The following is a 19,352-nucleotide window of genomic DNA, read 5'->3' as shown; positions in this document are numbered from 1 at the left end:
ACGTCAAAGAGCATGCACAGAGAAGTCCAAATTAAACATGATTTAATGACTCGTAAATGTAAGTACACATTGATGGCCTAAGACACGAAACAAGCGTTTTGTGTGAGAAAACAAACAGTATTTATATAGTTTTTACCTCTTGTTCACAGCCATGTCAAACTGATCTGAATCAGATGTCCAACTGAACCGAACCGTGTCCAACGTTACGCCAGAAGTGATCTCTCAGGCGTCAGCAACATCTGATTCAGATCAGTTCGACATGGCTGTTTACAAGAGGTAAAAACTATATAAATACTGTTCGTTTTCTCACCCCCTCCGCTCATTTCGTGTCTTTGGCCATCAGTGTGTACTTGCATTCAAGAGTCATTAACTCATGTTTAATTTTGACTTCTCTGTGCATGCTCTTTGAGGTGGACCCCCTAAACCTGCATTATATGACTGACAGACAACACAGGTTCGACCGAAAAATGTCAAAGTTGAAAATACTGTGGAAACAAAGACACCTACATCTTGGATGCCCTTGAGGTAAGCTAAAACATATCAAAAATTAATTTCAAAGTGAACAATCCCTTTAAAAGGATAAAACGTAATGAACATAATGTATAGGGCAATGGCATTTTTATTAACAATAAAGCATTAAAATATAGTTTGAGCCACTAATCCTACCCTTACCCATTTCTTAAAACTATGTAACTAACGTCACAATTATAAAGAAAAACAACAAACATAACGTTACATGTTTAAATCGCAATAATTTATTTAGTGAGAAAATGTCAAAACCGGTACCAAATAAATCTTTCTTTCTGTTCAGAAGAAGAAAGAAATTCATAAAAAAACAAGTTGAGTCAAATATGTTTCTAGAACAGTGATTAAAATTGGCTGGAATATGTTTTTGTATGTGACATGAACTCTGGTGGTGATGCACTCTAAAAACATTTAATATGATTTACTAACCTTTTTAAACTTAGAATATTAATAAAATTTTTAAGCAGTGAAAGCAATTACTTACACTGTATTAACTGAGTAAATGTTAGTAAAACAAATTAAATAGATCTGAGTAACTGCATTTGGTACATTAACAAATAAACTTGAGTAGAAATAATTGGGGGGAAATATTTAAAAACAAATAATTACGAGTAATATAAACTGTGTTTATATGGCAGTAATATTAACTTTTTTTATTTCCTCTAAACCTTTGTAAAATATTCCATACAACCACCAGCATAACTACATGACACGGCCTTTATTGTCAATTAATATCCTAACATTACAGCAAACATATTTTATTCTATTTTTAACACATAAGTTATACAACATTGACTACATCTAAAGTCATGTAAGAAACATTTTCGATGTAAAAATTAAACATTTAGGCCTAAACATTAAAGTAATTCAAGTGTAATTAACCGGTCTGTTATCCAGTATTCACCGGGTCAGCGCTGGTTCCCATGCCGGAGATGGACTCGCCTCTGCGGGGAAACTTCTAAATTTAGACCGCCGTCCTGCGTCACTCACAGCCGAAAAATGCTGCGACGCGACTGACTCCATAACCTGCCAATAAACAGCCAGTGCACAGTTCTGAGGACATTTTATCATCCAAATTAGTCATATCCATTATCTTTAAGAATATAGTCGTGTTTTTTTTTTATGCAAGGCCTTACAATCACGCGAAAAGGCAGGCGTGAGTCGACACTCGTTTAAGGTGAGTAACATTGCGTCTCTGTATGTTCTTTTGCATTAAATAAAATTATTTAAAGCACATTAATGATTACACAGATAAAATAAAACAAACAAACCTTAATTTCAGGTGGAAATGCTCCAATTCTGCGCCACTGAGAAGAGAAGAGGAGAAGAGATCTGTTCTTTTCTGGACTGGGAGAGTTCAAACAGCGCGCAACCGCGCGCTCACTCAACTTCAACCGTTGAGTTGTCGTCACGTCAGAGGGTGGGGGAGGGGTGTGTTGTTGTAATCATAGACAGTAAAATACATTTTAATTGACCCTTCGCTAAGCCACGCCCGAAAACCGCCACTGGCCAATCATGCCGTAGCAACCGTAACTATGCGTGGGAGGTCTGGCAAGCTTTCGAATGAGGGAAACATGCTGAAGCATTGTGCGTATGGATTGTGCAAATCTGATACCGGTATACTAAAAGTTTGGACAGGGGAGAGGAATTGTTTTCCTTCCAGAAAATCTAAAAGCCAAGGGGAGAAATGATTGGCGTGATCTAGCGTCTATGTGCGAGACCCATTCACAACTACTGGTAAATGTTGACATGCTTAACAAAAACACCTATTGCTTGGAAATATTGACGGTACTTTGGCCATAATGATAACGTAAAATAAGACGATTAAAGAGACAAGACAAAGGCTCACTGACATACTTTAAAATATATTTCAGCATTTTGTTAATCGATGTCCTACTAACGTTGACCTACCCCTTACTAAGTAACTTAACCCAATCCGATCGCGGCTCTCCCGGTATTAGTGTTGTTCCACAAGATTTAATGATAAGCTGTTTGATTTATAATTATTAAGATTATTTTCACATACCCTGCTGTGTATAAACATAGCCGTTACTCAATTTGTGTTTCCCATTTGAACGGTCAGCGTATGAGGCGCTGCTGCTTGCGCTGGGACTATAACGTTTAGGCTTTAACTTCAATTTTTAAGAAATTATTCTCTAATCGGTTGCATATAATGTCGTGAATATATCCCTCGAATGCATACCGTAGTCCCTTTTGTCTTGCTCTCTCAGATATTTCACTTGTTCGCCGAAAATTACAAATTATCTCATTGGGAATGTCTGACACCGGGTGCATCCACACTATAATAGATGGGCCAGCCGCGAAAGCTTGACAGGCGTAGCAACAGTAACTAGGGAGGGAGGGGCTTAGCGAAGGGTCAATTGAGTAAACTTAATTAATTTCTTATTCGTGTTAAATAATAATATTGATTTTATTTTAGAAATATTTGTGGTTCTTGAGACAGATCAGTTTAGTTATCCAGTCTCAAATATTGTGATGGAAATTTCACAAATACTAGCTAAGTGTATTTTAAATTAATAATTGGTTAGTCAAAAACTAAATTAGCCTATTTTAGTGAAAAACTTAAATATAACTGTAAATTTCAGACAAAATTAATTGTTGGAGTTTTAGTCATTTATTTCGGTATGTTCAACTCAAACTATTGAGTAAATTATATTCAGAGATTTTAGTTAATAAAGACTTCAACACTTCAACATTTAGGAAAGTTTTTTGTTTGTAGGTTGTATATACAGTGATAAAGTTTAGAGAAATTGTCACAAATGAAAATGAAATCGATACCGGATATAAAATATAAAACTATTGATATGTGAAATATGGAACTGCATCTTGTAGAACACATTCTAATAAAATAATTTTGTAATTAAAATGTGCGCTTGTGTGTGTAGTTTAAATGTTGTGTTTTTAATCTAAGGCAGATTATACAGTATGTAACCATGATTGATACAGGCATAGGCCTCGACTCAGTGCAGTAAATAAATCAATCAGTATAATGCTGTACTTCCCTCATGCTGGTTCTTATCTTGTCCTCTGTTTATACACATCCATGCTGGAAATTCATATTAAATTATCATTTTTTTGTTTTTACTTCATGGAAATCTATATTGCTTTAGTTGTTTGTAGGACACATATTACATAATATGATTAAAAATACATTAATATTATGCAATTTATATATGTGGTTTTTGCATATGTCCCTTACAATATTCTGTTGGAACATATACAAATCACAGGAGTTTTTAGCAAACCTTTTCCATATGGGAAGGTTTTAAAGTATATTATTGTTAAACACCATGTAGGCTAATGCTCTAAAGCGAGTTTGCAGCAAAAGGCACGAACAGAACAAAATGTTATTATTTATGAGTAACGTTAAACTATTAATAAATGAGACTGAAAATTTAATTGATAAAACAATTGAATGCGATAGAGTCAAAACCACGATTTTAATATGCATAAGTTAAATAGCAATACATACAAATTTGTATGTTGGTAAAGTTGTTTATACCTAAATAAATTAAGTTTTTTTCATTTTTATTTTCATAAATTAAGTTTTTGACTGTCATGTCATTGTGAGTTGTTGTGAGTTGGGCATGTTGGCCTAGCCTGGCTGCGCCCTCCTACGCACTTCCGCTCAATTTCATTTACCTTCAGTACTGCGTCTGGGACTGCTGTGTATCCTTAGGTTTCCAGAAATCAATTTTTTGTTGGACCAATCAGCGAATAGAGGGGGTGGCTGAGGACGATGACGTTGATGTAAGCGCGTCAGTTTCAGTTCAGTAATGGCAGCGGAGAAAGACGTGAGAAAAGGTAATCGGTCTGTTGTTGGAAAAGAAACTGCAGAATATACAGAATTTAAAGCCGGATTGTTATCGTCTCACCTCTTGTTGCACAACGGAGGACCAAGTGAAGGAGGCAGAAAGTTTGGAAGTTTGTGCTGGGCAGCTCGTGCACGATGACCGTGACGTTTTGGACGGACGGTTTAGCCTGGTGTTCGCGGTGTTCGGAAGCCCCGAGTCCTGGCTGCTTAACTATTGTTGAAGATCCGCTCAGGAGTCATGTCAGTCGCTCATATTCCCAACTGTAAATTTACTGATTCTTGTGATGAATAGAACATTTTGAGCCCCTTTGTGCACTCGTGCAGGAGGTTGGTGTGTCAGTTTTACATGTTGTAAATCATACAAATTGGTTGTGATTTAATAAAAAATAATTGTCATAAATAAAAATGTGAAAACCCATACTTTGAAGACCATAATTAAGGTAATTAAGAAACAATAAGACGTAATATGAAAATTGTTGTTTATTACACATCTGCAGATAGATACAGACTGATCATTCACTGTACAGCATTTGCGCCAGATCAGAAACGACCACAGCGGTGTATTTGTAATGATTAGACACAGCTTCCACCATTGAATGAATATATCACTGTCCTTCGTGTCAAATATACATTTCGAATTAATAATTGTTCCTAGATTAACAAAACCTGCAACTCTCGTTGACTGAAATCCTATTGTAAACATAGTCCTCTAATCAAGTCAAGTCAAGTCACATTTATTTATATAGCGCTTTTCACAATACAGATTGTATCAAAGCAGCTTCACAGTGATAACATGAAAGTAGCACAACACAGATCAACAACATTGCTAAACACTAAATAACCCCAACTGAGCAAGCTCAAAGCAAGCCAAAAGCAAGGTGACAGTGGCAAGGAACCAAACTCCATCAGATTGGATGGAGAAAAAACCTTGGGAAAACCCAGGCTCAGTCGGGGGCCAGTTCTCCTCTGGCTTACATTCATATTGTTTAAATATAAATATTAAATATAAATATTGTTTATGAATCAAACGGCGCCATAACATATCGCAGGCGTTGAGTCGTCTCATCACAGGCGTTGAGTCGTCTCATCACAGGCGTTGGGGCATCCGAAATCCCCGTGAGAGGCTGGACACAAAACTGGACCTGACGAACGCCATTTTTCTCGGGACAAGCGTCCCGAGATAACAGCAGAAAGGCAGATGGGAAATAATTAGCATAGCTGATGTTCATAATGATTTCCGTTATAACTCACAAACTCTCCGTAACCTGAACTCTCCGCAACCCAACCATACACGCCGACCCGTTTGTCTAAAAGGCTGTCGAGCCCCACTGGTGCGTTAAGCAGTTTCAGTGGCAAACGGTTCCGTATGGCATAACAGAGGACTAGAAGGTAAGCATTATGTGAATGCTTGACTAAAGAGAAGCGTCTTTAATCTAGTTTTAAACTGTGTCAGCGAGTCAGAGGCTCGGACCGTATCGGGAAGGCCATTCCAGAGTTTTGGAGCTAAATGCGAGAACGCCCTCCCTCCTTTACTGGACTTCGATATCCTAGGAATGACCAGAAGCCTTGAATTTAGTGATCTTAAGGAACGCGGTGGATTGTAGGGCGAAAGAAGGTCCGTTAAGTACATAGGTGCTAAACCATTTAGGGCTTTATAGGTCAGTAGTAGTATTTTGTAGTTGATGTGGAACTTAATAGGTAACCAGTGTAGAGATGATAAAATCGGTGTTATATGATCATATTTTCTTGACCTAGTAAGAACTCTAGCAGCTGCATTTTGTACTAACTGTAGCTTGTTTATTGAGGATGCAGGACAACCGGCTAATAAAGCATTACAGTAATCTAGTCTCGAGGTCATGAATGCATGAACTAATTTTTCAGCATCAGAAACAGATAGCATGTTACGTAGCTTAGCAATGTTTCTATGGTGGAAAAAGGCTGTTCTTGTAACATATGAAATATGATCTTCGAAAGACAAGTTGCGGTCTAGTATAACACCCAGGTCTTTTACTGTAGTGGATAAAGTAACAGGACATCCGTCTATATTAAAGTTGTATTGTGAGAGGTTTTGTGAGTAGTTTTTTGGACCAATAAGTAATACCTCCGTTTTATCTGAATTTAATAGCAGGAAATTACGCGTCATCCAGCATTTTATATCTTTGAGACACTGTCATTTTAGATGAGTTAGTCATTATTTAATCATTCGGGCTTGTTGTTTCCAGCCATTTCGGCGTGTGACATACGTCACTCACGACCACACGTTAGCGATTGGCTATGGCTGATCGTGAGTGACTTTGGGCAGATCCAATAGATTTGAACTTTAATAGTGAACCCGCCTACATGGAAGGAAACGTTTCTCAATGAAGCGATTCCAGACTCTATGTGCAAATGAAATGTACTTGAGTCTGGTTGAACCAGGCTAATGTTGGCCTGCAGTTTTCAATAAAGCAGATTTGTCTCAATTCAAGTTAAGTCTGTTTCTTGAAACAAGACGATTCATCTTTTACAAATAACACAGCAGCTTAAAAAACTCATGACATGTCAAAAAAGCTTGTTTCATCTGAGATATGACTCAAAACAAGATATTTTTAAGACAGTTTCACTTAACAAGATATTCAAGATGCACTGTCTAAAAACAAGCTCCTTTATCTTACTTAAATCTTGGTCTTTAGGTAATTTTGTCTTGTATTAAGTGAGCTGAGATATTTTGACTAGAAATTAGAAAAATATACTTGGCAAGATTTTGAATTTTTGCAGTGTATCACTTGCCTGTGTGACAAAAATCGACTTTTGCATTAATAAGAAAAAAAGCGGGCTGGTCATGCCGATGTGACATCGGCTGGTCATGCCGATGTGACCGCCGACACCAGAGGGTTAAAAAAAAAAAACAGAATGTCAATCAGCATGATCTTTTATATTTGAAGTTGGTTAACCAAGGAAGTTGTGCGATCAGGTGGGAACACCAGCATGCCTTTTAATCAGAGTCCTTTCTTTTTTCAGATTAACAGACTGTAATCTCACTGATCAGCAGTGTGAAGTTGTGGCTTCAGTTCTACAATCATCAAACTCCTCCTTGAGAGAGCTGGACCTGAGTAACAATGACCTGCAGGATTCAGGAGTGAAGCTGCTCTGTGCTGGACTGAAGAGTCCAAACTGTCAACTCAACAAATTAAGGTATTTAAGGGGATTTCATCTAGTCTGTGCAAAATAATAGTAAGCTGTCATATATGTATATTTGTTAATGTGTTATATCTAGAGATTCGCGGGTCCACTCGTAACCCGCGGGCCCCACGGGTCGGGTTGGGGCGGGTAAAGAAATTCAGGCACGCGGAAAGCTGTTTCAGACGAGGGGGGCTGAGGGCTGGGTTGAAAAATATGACGTCATTATGACAAAAAAAACCCTATTCATCATTATATTTCCTATTCACCATTAAATTTCTCTGTATACGTTACGTGTAGTTGCCAATAAAGTAAATATATTTAGTATCATATTTGTTTAAATATTATAGACTAATGTTTTTTTTTTATTTAATCAATGTTGATTATGAAAGTGAGCATGCAGCATGAGAAAGATGCATCATGAGAGACATGATTTTAACCACTCACTTCATTTGTGTTTTGTTTTGTAGAAAGACTCTTTTTAAAAGATTTTCGTTTAATATAAATATCTTAATTGTGATCAATGTGTTATCAACCAATTGCCTATATTTAATAAATAAGAAGCAAATATCTAGCAGAATAATAAGGCACTGGCACAATCACTTGCATTGCACGTGAACTTGGGGGCGCCGAAACTCAGCTTGTGCCTACGCTGTCCATTGATCACGCTTCATCAATAATCAATCACATAAAATGAGAGGCCAAACACAAATATCACTGTGTGTCAAATAAAATGTTTTATTTAAGATGTCGGACGAGATTGGATGCCTGACTTCCCTTAGGCATCCGGTAGAAAACGCCACTGAGAACGGGAATGTGATAAAATGTGAGAACAGTAATTAATAATATGACAGTTACATTTTTATTTTTCAGAAATTATCTGAAAAATAAAAATGTAACTAATGTCATATTTAATCACTATACATGCATATTATTTAGTGATGGGCTGCCTCAGGACGACGATGAATAGGCAACATAATACAGAAATAAATAAAGCTAAAATGCTTGGCGGCAGTATAGGCCTATAAGGGTTTTAAAACCATTTCTTACCTCTATTTAAAGTGCACCAAACATGACCTTGCGTTCTGGTGTGTTTCTGATGAATCTCCGAACAAGAGAGATTCAAACGAGTGTCAGGTTACGGAAGCAACTGAGGACGAGGCGCGCGCAGGCGTAGTGTATCAACGATTCACGAAATATTAAAATAATTAATCATTAGTTTATATCTTATACACTGCCCATTATTTTTTATCCCATATCAAACACCGTATCTTTTGTCTATTTTACATTTTTTTCTCACGATTTTAAGTATAATATTTATTATAGTCAACCACCACAGCCCCTCACCGGGGGGGGGGGGGGGGGGGCTGATGCTATGACGAGGGGGGCTGCAGCCCCCGCAGCACCCCCCTTCCCGCGCCTATGAAGAAATTGTCATTTTATTTGCGGGGCGGGTTGGGGTGGGTCATTAATTTTTTTTTTATCCATGTATACCTCTTGGCGCCACGGTCGAGTTTACTCGATAAGATGCGTGACTGAATAAAACGGCCGATTATATCAAATTGGTTGTCAAATTTCATTCGACATCCCCTCCACTGCATGGCAGACATGTCATACTTCATCCCCGACTCAAAAAACATCATGTTTTTATACAAAATGTTCGGGTTACAGTGCATTGAATCAGTGCAATCAAAAGCGGAGTTAGTGTGAGAGTGAGTCATTTTATCAGAGCCTCTCCGCGATCGCGGCGACAGTATTGTGGTGGAGATTTTGTCTATTATCACTGGGTATGTTAGACGAGGTCGACGTATTCATAGTACAGTTAGGGGGCAACGTGAAGGCAGGGTGGGGAGTCACAATAGTATGCATACTTGCTGCGCCGTGCGCGAGGCAGATCTGGCCATGCTCACGCTGTATCATCACTTATAATCTGTGCTTTGCCGTAACGAGCGATCTTTGAACTAAACAGGTCTTGTCTACTTGTGTTTGTGTGTCATATGAATAATATCTGCCCCATACATGGAATTAGAGTGCCTATATGTAGTAAATGGACAATCTCCACAGCAAAAGGCCAACCACTACATGCATACGCTTTGTTCTACCATTTATTAGTAATGATTGTTTATTACTTACTATATACCTGCATTCAGTATTGTGCAGTATAGCATACAGAAGATGTTGGACATTTTGGGGAGAAAGAAATGCTCCATTTAAACATGACTTTTCATGAAAATTCTATAATCCAAGATTGCTGCCAACATATGACGTGATAATATGCTAATTAGATGGGGAAATTTAATCCCTACCTAAACTTTGGGTCATCCTTAATATTTCTCTAATTTACAGAAAGTATCTATCTTGTTTTTTTACTTAAGATATAGTCTTTTGAAATTAAGATGTCAAAATCGAACGATTTAGGAAAAAACCTCTTGCGCCTATTTCCAGCTAATACATATTTGGGAATATCTATTTTCATATTTTATAAGGTTATTTGATAAGTTTACAATACGATTACCGTAGCAACGTAACTTGCGCGAGGTGAGGTTACCAAACCTTTGGTGTCACGTGACACGTCACGAAAGCGCCAAGCAGCTCCCGCCGCCAGCCGGGACAACAACAACAACAACAACGGAGAAATATAAGTGAAGATGGAAAACGAGGTGCGGGAGAAATTGAGGTTGGGAATATACATAATCAAAAGAAAAAAAGTTCAGGCTGCTAAATCTAATGTTTGGGAGCGGTTCTCATAAGTAGTTGCAGCAGGAGACAACAGTAGTCTCGGCTACCTGAAGTGTATAACTCGTGTGAAAAATATACAAACAGTAGTGCCACAAAACGGGCACTTCCAGCATGTCAAGACATATTTATATGGGGTCTAAGAAATAAAAAAATGGTTTAGGCTATTAGATGAATACAAATGCTTTGTAAATGTTGAAAATGTTTATTAATATGACCTGATTTATGGTTAATATTCATAATCGTCTGTTGTTGCCAATTTACAGGGCGATGTTTCCGAGCACTTTTTAGGCTGAAATAAAGGCTGTTTTCATTTGCATTACAATGCAAATAGTAGTAGTAGCTAGTAGCTAGCTACTATGTCTATTTAACGTTCGTGGGTGCGGGGCGGGTTGTAAAAATAGAGACAGTGGTGCGGTGCGGGCTGGCGCGGGCCAAATAATTTCATAAAAGCAGGACCCGCGGGTTGGAAAAAAAGTCGACCCGCCCATCACTAGTTATATCCTATTATTCTATGCAACTGACAAGGATATTTCACCCAAAAAATGAGTCATCATTTACCCACCTTTTATGGTTCTAATGCATTATGCCCTTCTTTTTTGTACCATAGAAGGAGAGTTTTAAAGAAAATTCCCGCTCACACCCATTCACATAATGGGAGTGAATAACGAATGGCATCAAGCTAAAAAAGAGACAAAAGTATCACAGAATGGTCCCATGCGAAAAGTGTCATATATTCAAAGTGTTCTGGAGTGTATACAGTATTTGGTGAAAAACAAACCAAAATTGAATTTGTACTTAACAAAAGTATGACTGCATTCATGAGACTTGATTAGTGCTGCCATTACCTCCTACTTGCCCAAAAAAGCAGACAGGTGAGAAATCAAGTTCGAGAAAAGCTGTAATTATTAGTCAGTTGGAGACAATATGATGTGGGAGTTATTTGTCTTAAGATTTTGAAGGACCCATATACCTGGAGCTGAGCTTCTTGCAGGGCAGGTGTGGGCGTACATGAAGATCCGGAGTAGAAAGCCAGACCCACCGTCCTGGTGCATAATTGGGGTTGGAACTACGGTAATGATAGGCTTGTTTCCTCTATTTGCTGCACGTTGAAGCTGGACGTGTGTTTGGTTCAACACTGTCTTGCTCCGTCGGAGCCAGTCATTTACCCTCTATTGCATGAAGTATTAATTAGACATTGTAAAAAATGTTTTGCATTTTTTTATTAATTAAAATGAGCTAAATTACAGATATATAAAAAAAATCTTTAAAAAAAGTTTAAAGGGGTTGCCGTATGGCAACAATATGCAATCGTGGAAAGTACCATAAAAACCAGATTTTCTTTTTATAAAAACAAATTTTATTTAAAACAAGACTCAACAAATCCATCTCATTCTTGGTGAAATGTCTAAACAAACATTTATACAGTAAAAACATTATATAATTTCAACAATTATCTGAAATGTCTGCTAATAATAACCAGGAACCTGTCTCACTGAAATGCACTGCATTCATTCATTTCATTCAGTCAGTAATTTTTTGCTGTTTTATTTCATTTCATTGAAGTTTTCCTCAGTGAAGCAGAGGAAAACTGCACACTTGGAGCACTTGCTTCTCACAATGCCCTTGCATCCAGGCATTTTGCATCTGCCTTTCTCAGAGGCATGCAAGGGCCAATGGTCTGTGCGGTCTCTGCGGACAGGATCTGGCGGGACAAAGCTTTGGGGCCCTCTTTTATTTTTCCCCACCACAACAGCTTGTGAAGGTCTCCCCTTCCTCCTGTTTCTCACCTTGTTCTCCATGCACAGGCATGAGGCCTTTTGGATTTTGAAGGCCAACAGTGGGAGATGGGCAATCTCTGGCATCTGGGACTGCCAGCATTTATCTGTCACATGTTGGTCCTGTCTTGTATTGCACATGGGTGTTGTTATGTTGTGCCATGTGTTTCTGTGATTGTTTGATCCTTCCCACTCGTTACCTGATTAGTGTTTAGTTGTTCCACCTGTTCCCCTCTTGATTTGTTCCCTTTTTAAGTCTCCTCATGTTTGCAGTCTTGGTCGGTTCGTTGTCATTGTCAGATGTTTCTCTGTTCCTGGTTGGCGTTCCCTGTATTCTTGACCCAGTGTTTGTTTCATGTTCATTTATTCTGTTTTCCCCCCTCGTGGGTTTTTGTTTTTGTAAATAAACCTTCCTTGTTTTGCACTTGAGTTCTCCTTTTCGTAAGCGCGAACGTGACAGAACGAACCGACCATTTTTGAACTCAGCAGCAAGAAGGAATTTTTTTTCTGAAGAAGCATGAATGACATGTATATGGACGACGATGATCTGGATTGCCCGGACTACGTCATCTCCACATTTGGAGCAACCCAGTTCCGTCCTATCGGCGGGGATGGAAGGACTCGGCCCGGTAAGGAATCCGGAGGAATGAACATCTTCCAAGCGTTCGCTTTTATGGCTCAACAAAGGGAGGAGTCGGAGCGGTTGGCCAGAATTTCGGAGACCTGTGGAGGTCGCAGGAGAGGAGGAGCCAAGGGTAAGCTCCGGAACCACTCTCCATCCTGGCCTCCTGACGATCCTGTACCAGTGGAGGGCAGTTCAGATCCGGCTTCTCACCGTCATGGACGGAGGAGAAGAAATCCATCTGCCCAGCGTGAGAGAATTCACGTCCCGTCTGCCCAGCGAAGGACTGCTAACGTCCCGTCTGCCCAGCGAAGGACTGCTCGCATCCCATCTGCCCAGCGAGAGACCGCTCATGTCTCGTCTGTCCAGCGAGAGACCACTCATGTCCCGTCTGCACAGCGAGAGACCATTCACGTCCCGTCTACCCAGCGAAGGACTATTCGCGTCCCGTCTGTCCAGCGAGAGACTGCTCACGTCCCGTCTGTCCAGCGAGAGACTGCTCCTGTCCCGTCTGCCCAGCGAAGGGCTATCCATTTCACGTCTGGCAGGACTGTCCCTGAGCCGGTGCCCGTCCCTGAGCCGGTGCCTTTCCCTGAGCCGGTGCCTGTCCCTGAGACGGTGCGAGAGACTGTCCCTGAGCCGGTGCGAGAGACTGTCCCTGAGCCGGTGCGAGAGACTGTCCCTGAGCCGGTGCGAGAGACTGTCCCTGAGCCGGTGCCTGTCCCTGAGCCGGTGCGAGAGACTGTCCCTGAGCCGGTGCCTGTCCCTGTCCCTGAGCTGGAGCTCATGTTGGTTCAGGACCCAGTGTTTTTGTCTGTGTTTGTGTCTGTTCTTGTGACTGTGTTTGTTTTAGTGTCAGTTCCTGAGCCGGCGCCTGTTCCCGAGCCGGAGGCAGAGCCAGCACCTGTTCCCGAGCTGGAAGCAGAACCAATGCCTGTTCCTGAGCCGGAGACAGAGCCAGTGCCTGTTCCTGAGCCGGTGTCTGTGCCCTGGCCGCCCGAGGGGTCTGCACCGCCCTGGCCACCCGAGGGGTCTTCTCCGCCCTGGCCACCCGAGGGGTCTTCTCCGCCCTGGCCACCCGAGGGGTCTTCTCCGCCCTGGCCGCCCGAGGGGTCTTCTCCGCCCTGGCCACCCGAGGGGTCTTCTCCGCCCTGGCCACCCGAGGGGTCTTCTCCGCCCTGGCCACCCGAGGGGTCTTCTCCGCCCTGGCCACCCGAGGGGTCTTCTCCGCCCTGGCCACCCGAGGGGTCTTCTCCGCCCTGGCCACCCGAGGGGTCTTCTCCGCCCTGGCCGCCCGAGGGGTCTTCACCGCCCTGGCCGCCCGAAAGATCTGCTCTGCCCTGGCCGCCCGAGGGGTCTTCACCGCCCTGGCCGCCCGAGGGGTCTTCACCGCCCTGGCTGCCCGAGGGGTCTTCACCGCCTTGGCCACCCGAAAGATCTGCTCTGCCCTGGCCGCCCGAGGGGTCTTCACCGCCCTGGCCGCCCGAAAGATCTGCTCTGCCCTGGCCGCCCGAGGGGTCTTCACAGCCCTGGCCACCCGAAAGGTCTGCTCCGCCCTGGCCGCCCAAGGGGTCTGCACTGCCCTGGCCGCCTGATGGACTTTGTGTTTCACCCGTGTCTCCCAGGACTAAACGTTTTGTCCCTCCCGTCCCACCCTGGTCTGTCCCTCCCGTCCCACCCTGGTCTGTCCCTCCTATCCCGCCTGATGGAGCGTCTGGGATCCGCTCCGTAGTGAGGGGGTAATGTCACATGTTGGTCCTGTCTTGTATTGCACATGGGTGTTGTTATGTTGTGCCATGTGTTTCTGTGATTGTTTGATCCTTCCCACTCGTTACCTGATTAGTGTTTAGTTGTTCCACCTGTTCCCCTCTTGATTTGTTCCCTTTTTAAGTCTCCTCATGTTTGCAGTCTTGGTCGGTTCGTTGTCATTGTCAGATGTTTCTCTGTTCCTGGTTGGCGTTCCCTGTATTCTTGACCCAGTGTTTGTTTCATGTTCATTTATTCTGTTTTCCCCCCTCGTGGGTTTTTGTTTTTGTAAATAAACCTTCCTTGTTTTGCACTTGAGTTCTCCTTTTCGTAAGCGCGAACGTGACATTACCAGGGTCAAGTCAATCATGTGGAATACAATGCGGTGGGCCCATTTCTTGGACCGGATCTTGGTGCGATAGAGGGCAATTAAAGAATCAAAAAGATCCACTCCCCCCACGCTATTGTTTGTGGACTGCTACTACATTGGGGCTTGACAGACCACCTCTTTTTTTTTTTTTTTTCTTAGGACTTGTGAGGTGGTGTGAAAATGGGATAATATGTTACAGATAACCTACAAAATAGCTCAAATCACAAAATATAAAACATTATAATGTTTTTACCTTTAAAATATAAGCAAAAGTAGTTGTAAACATAGTCTCAGAGTAGTTTCATGCTATGCAAGTCAATGGGACTCCACTAGGTTGAATGCACCAGGACGTTTCCATATTTCCATGTAGTTGCCAAATGGCCTTCAAATGTATTTTAGCACATTACAAAAAAATGTATAGAAATCAAAACTGAATTTAAGGTTAAAAATGTAAGTTTACTTACCCCAGATAGTGATTTCAATTTTTTATTTGATGAACACTTTCCAAAATTCTGATTGAAAGGCTATCTTGGGGAGCCCCAGACAGTGATGTTTCCATGTCAATGTCCTTGAGCAAAAAGGACTGGTAAACAGGATATCCTGGTCATGAGACCTCATAAATTGTATTTCCTTCAAATTGCAAGCCCCCTTTTCACAACTAACTGTAGAAACATCGATTTTTATGTCATAGCTTTTTAGAAAATGAAGATAAAATAATTGTTGCCATATGGCAACCAAGGGGGTAATCCATCGACCGGAAGTTGAAGCCTCGCGGGAGCTGCCATCTTGTAGCAGAACTTCACTTGCGTTAGCATTCCCATTTGTAAAGACACAAGGTGGTCCGATCAAGGGAAATTTGCATATCATAATTAATAACTGATAATTAATAATTATTCATACAGATTTAGATCAGACCGGTCTTACATGTTAATAAATCTCCCATTTAGGAAGGCTTATTAATTTTACCCACATGCATGCATGTGCATCCCTGCAATTAACCACAAATTAATTGTAATTAATTACACGGACCACGTTTACAAGACAGGCAAAATTAATTAGCTCAATTAATTTATAGAGTCGTGAAAACAAATTCTGTGGCCACAAGAATTAACTTCCCTGCTCTATAAAAACATACCCTTTTAGGTATTTTTGATTAGCTTTGCAGCTTTCGATCGACACTTCAGGGACTTGTATCATGAGCAAGACAATGATTCAGTCAAAATGAGCATAATTGTATTTAATAAAGCAACTACTTAAGCATTTACTACGTTTCAATGATACATGTACAAAGTATTTACAAACATTAAAACACAAACTAAGATGACGCAGGCCGTTTAGATTAGCGTAAGTGAGTTGGAAAGAGAGAGAGAGTGAGAGAGAGTGTTGTAGAGAAAGAGAGAGTTACATTCACCAAAAACAATCACCTTTCTGAACCACACGAAAACACTTTCTTAATGCTTCTTAGAGGCTCTAAAAGAAGGTAAACTTGCAAAGCATATTCGGTCGAGCTCGTTGCTCGGCCCGTTCGGGCCGCATGTTGACTGGAGGTGCTGTCCTGCGTGCGCGCGTCACGTGGAGCGCGGCCGCAGCGTTTTTGCACGGCCTGTCCCGGCGCGTGCATGGTTGGTCGCTTGCGTGTGGCTCCTTTGTTCCGTGGGGAGTCACGTGGCGTTCTTTGGCATTCGGCACGAGTGTTTCAAAGGCTTGAAGTCTTTGAGGTGTATATTGACTATAGTATATTGATGTTAACCTGGGAGGCCAGGAGATCAGAGAACAAAATAGCAAAGTGTGACCAAGGTTGTTGAGGAATGGATTGTGGCTGTAGAAGGCCTGCGGGTGTTGTCTAGAAGATTCGCTGTGTGCAAGAATGACTGTAGAAGAGTAGGTCAGCAGCGCCATCTGCTGGACACCAGTATTATACATCCAACAAATATACAGGATAAGCCGATATAGTGATCATGCTCCAATTACGGGAACAGACAGCCAATCAAATCTCAGTTCTGGTCGCGTGACTGTGCAGAACTTTTTAGCTTTCGCTCGATCATAGAGAGATGGTTTGTGTGTTGTTCTTCCTAATTCCTGCCAGAGTTGTGTGCGTCAATGACTAAAAGCAAGTGTCTATTCATTTATATTCTATACATTTATGTTTTATATTGCAGTTGCTGCTGATTACAATTAGTCGCTAAGTTGTTTATTTGTAAAATAAACAGATGCGACGAAGACCCGCGGCTCCACACAAGCAAATGTTTGTGTAAACATAAGCGTTTTATCCCACATATGTATATTCTGAATCGTCTTATGTGAACAAGTTAATGCCATTGTGACACATTTCTGCCTAATTCAAACGTTAGTTTATAAGTGTGATTTAATATGTGTAATATACTGTACACTTATATTGACCTATACATATGCATGTGTTTTCTCTCTCCTGTGTGGACAGATGTGTTCATCCTATCTGCATGGTTCAGTGTCACCCATAGGGAAGTTTGTTTGGTGAAGGGAATTAGAGAATATGTTTGGTTTCTGAGAGTAAATGAGAGATCTCGAAATAGATAAATTGAAAAAAAAAAAAAAGCTCAGAAATGTTGGCCATGGCAAAAAAGACTTTGCACTTTGCTTAGTGTGCTCAGTGCTTAAATAGTCCATAAAATGAAGAACAAATATTTGTGCAATCAGTCCAGGTATGTGAGTTCTGAGGTTTGTAGTCCAAGTACTAATACTCGGGTGAGGGAGACCTCCGGTGGCAGACGGGAGGAATTTCAGAGGTAGCGTTCATGACAAGAACAGCTATCACTTCAGGTGCAGAGATAAAGAGATCATCAGTTCAGGTGCGCTCCATGTTTCCTCTTAAACAGATATGTGGCTATAGTGATCTGTCACATGCATTAAAGAGTGTCAAAATGGCATTTTTTTAATTTGAAGTTGAGACCTTAATCTTATCAAAATAAAAACTTATTGGTATTATTGGATATGAGTAAGTAACAGGCTATTTTATTACGTTTGTAAAATTATTACCATCATCTGGGTGTGGATGGTGATGATCCCACAGGTGCTGTACATATTAGACACTTTTCATCTACATGTTTTGGAAATTGCATACCTGCCTTTAATTACCCTGAATCATGTATGATTGCCAAAATGCCCCAATAGCGTATTTAATTTGCTTCTACGGCAAATACAAGTCCAGGAGATTGCTGTCACGGATACACCAGCTTCAGTGCCAGATTCCTTCACTCCGCCCACTCTGCATCCCTGGAATTATAGTCATCATCACCTGTCACCACCACCTGCATGCAATCCCCGTCTCATTCACCCTCACCATAAAGAGTCACCTGTTCACCTCCTCAGTTGTCTGGTCTTGTCGCTACAAACGACTTCAAACTCCCGCCATTCCAAAGACTACCTGCCTACTACTTACCTGCCTCGTGATCCTCTTCCAGCCCGTCTTCTGCCTGCACTCTGGTCCCGGTCCGGTTTTTCTGATCCCCGTCTTCTGTCTGCCTTCCATTCTCACCCAGCCTGCAAAGATAAGAGACTCTGTTGATAAGACTGTTCCACGTTACCTGCAATTCTCTACTATCCAAATACTCGCCTGCCATTATCCATTGTTCACCAGCTGCAATAAACTCTTTAAACTTACCCGTCTGTGTCTTCCTGATCCGTGACAATTGCATTGTCCCACCATGTTTTCAATTTGAGAGTTTCACATGCGCTGAAAGTTCATGCTTTGCACGCACCCTGCCTTACCTAGACAAATAATAAGGCTGGGCAAAAAAAATTATTTTTCGATTAATCGTTTTTTAAAATGTGGTCGATTCAAAATCGATTTTTTTCCATATAAAGGGCTCATGGACGAGGTGCGGCGTCTTCTTGTCTCACTGCACTAGGCAAGTGTTAAGCGCTGCAGCTGTCGATACACACTCATGTTTAGGAGTCGGGACATGACGGAATATTCACTTGCACAATCGGGCCAGCATTGCATTGTAACCTATGATTGTAACTAACGTTTATCACTTACACGTCTTCTTAAGTTTTACCAGTTTAAACATTCAAGCAATGTTCAACCATCCCGTGCTCACACACTTTTAGAGATGTCTTTCACTGCGTGCACATACAGTACAGCCTAAATCGCATCACAAACAGCTCGCCAGAAACAAATGTTTTATCAATGGATTATATCGCTTTAACAGTTAAAAACACGCGACAGTATGTCAAAGCTCTGGTCTTGGTGAGTAATCTCGTAAAGACAGTCGGTTATGTCTTAAATAAGCATTAAACGTGCGACAGACAGTACTATGAGACAGGGATCCGTTCTTAAACTGAACACAGCCATGTGTCTGTCATTAATTCTGTTGAATTAAAACAACAGAATATAGCATTAATTGTAAGCAATCAGAATTAATAGCCATTGTATTTAATTCAGTGCTATTTTACATTGGATTACTTTATTCAGTTTCTGTAGTATTTATGACATACCCCAAAAACTACCCCAAAATGTCTATTTGTTTGTGTCTTTATTCTATTCTATTTATTTGATACTTTTTTCAATTTAATTCAAAGATTGAAATCAAGCTTCCATTT

The 19,352-nt window shown here is 41.1% G+C and overlaps 1 protein-coding gene across 1 annotated transcript in view; it reads left to right on the top strand.

The window, feature by feature from the left end:
* LOC120485518 (uncharacterized) overlaps positions 1 to 19,352 on the top strand; it is a 68,567-nt gene that overhangs the window by 33,267 nt on the left and 15,948 nt on the right. Inside the window, exon 6 of the mRNA XM_089128894.1 lies at positions 7,361 to 7,534. Within this exon, the coding sequence (XP_088985020.1) occupies positions 7,361 to 7,534 (174 nt within the window). The remainder of the gene's footprint in view (positions 1 to 7,360; positions 7,535 to 19,352) is intronic.

Source organism: Pimephales promelas, chromosome 3 (assembly GCF_988280905.1).
Source record: "Pimephales promelas chromosome 3, fPimPro1.hap1.1, whole genome shotgun sequence".
Lineage (NCBI taxonomy): Eukaryota > Metazoa > Chordata > Actinopteri > Cypriniformes > Leuciscidae > Pimephales > Pimephales promelas.
The sequence above is the reverse complement of the archived record's forward strand: the minus strand, read 5'-3'. Positions and strand labels throughout refer to the sequence as shown.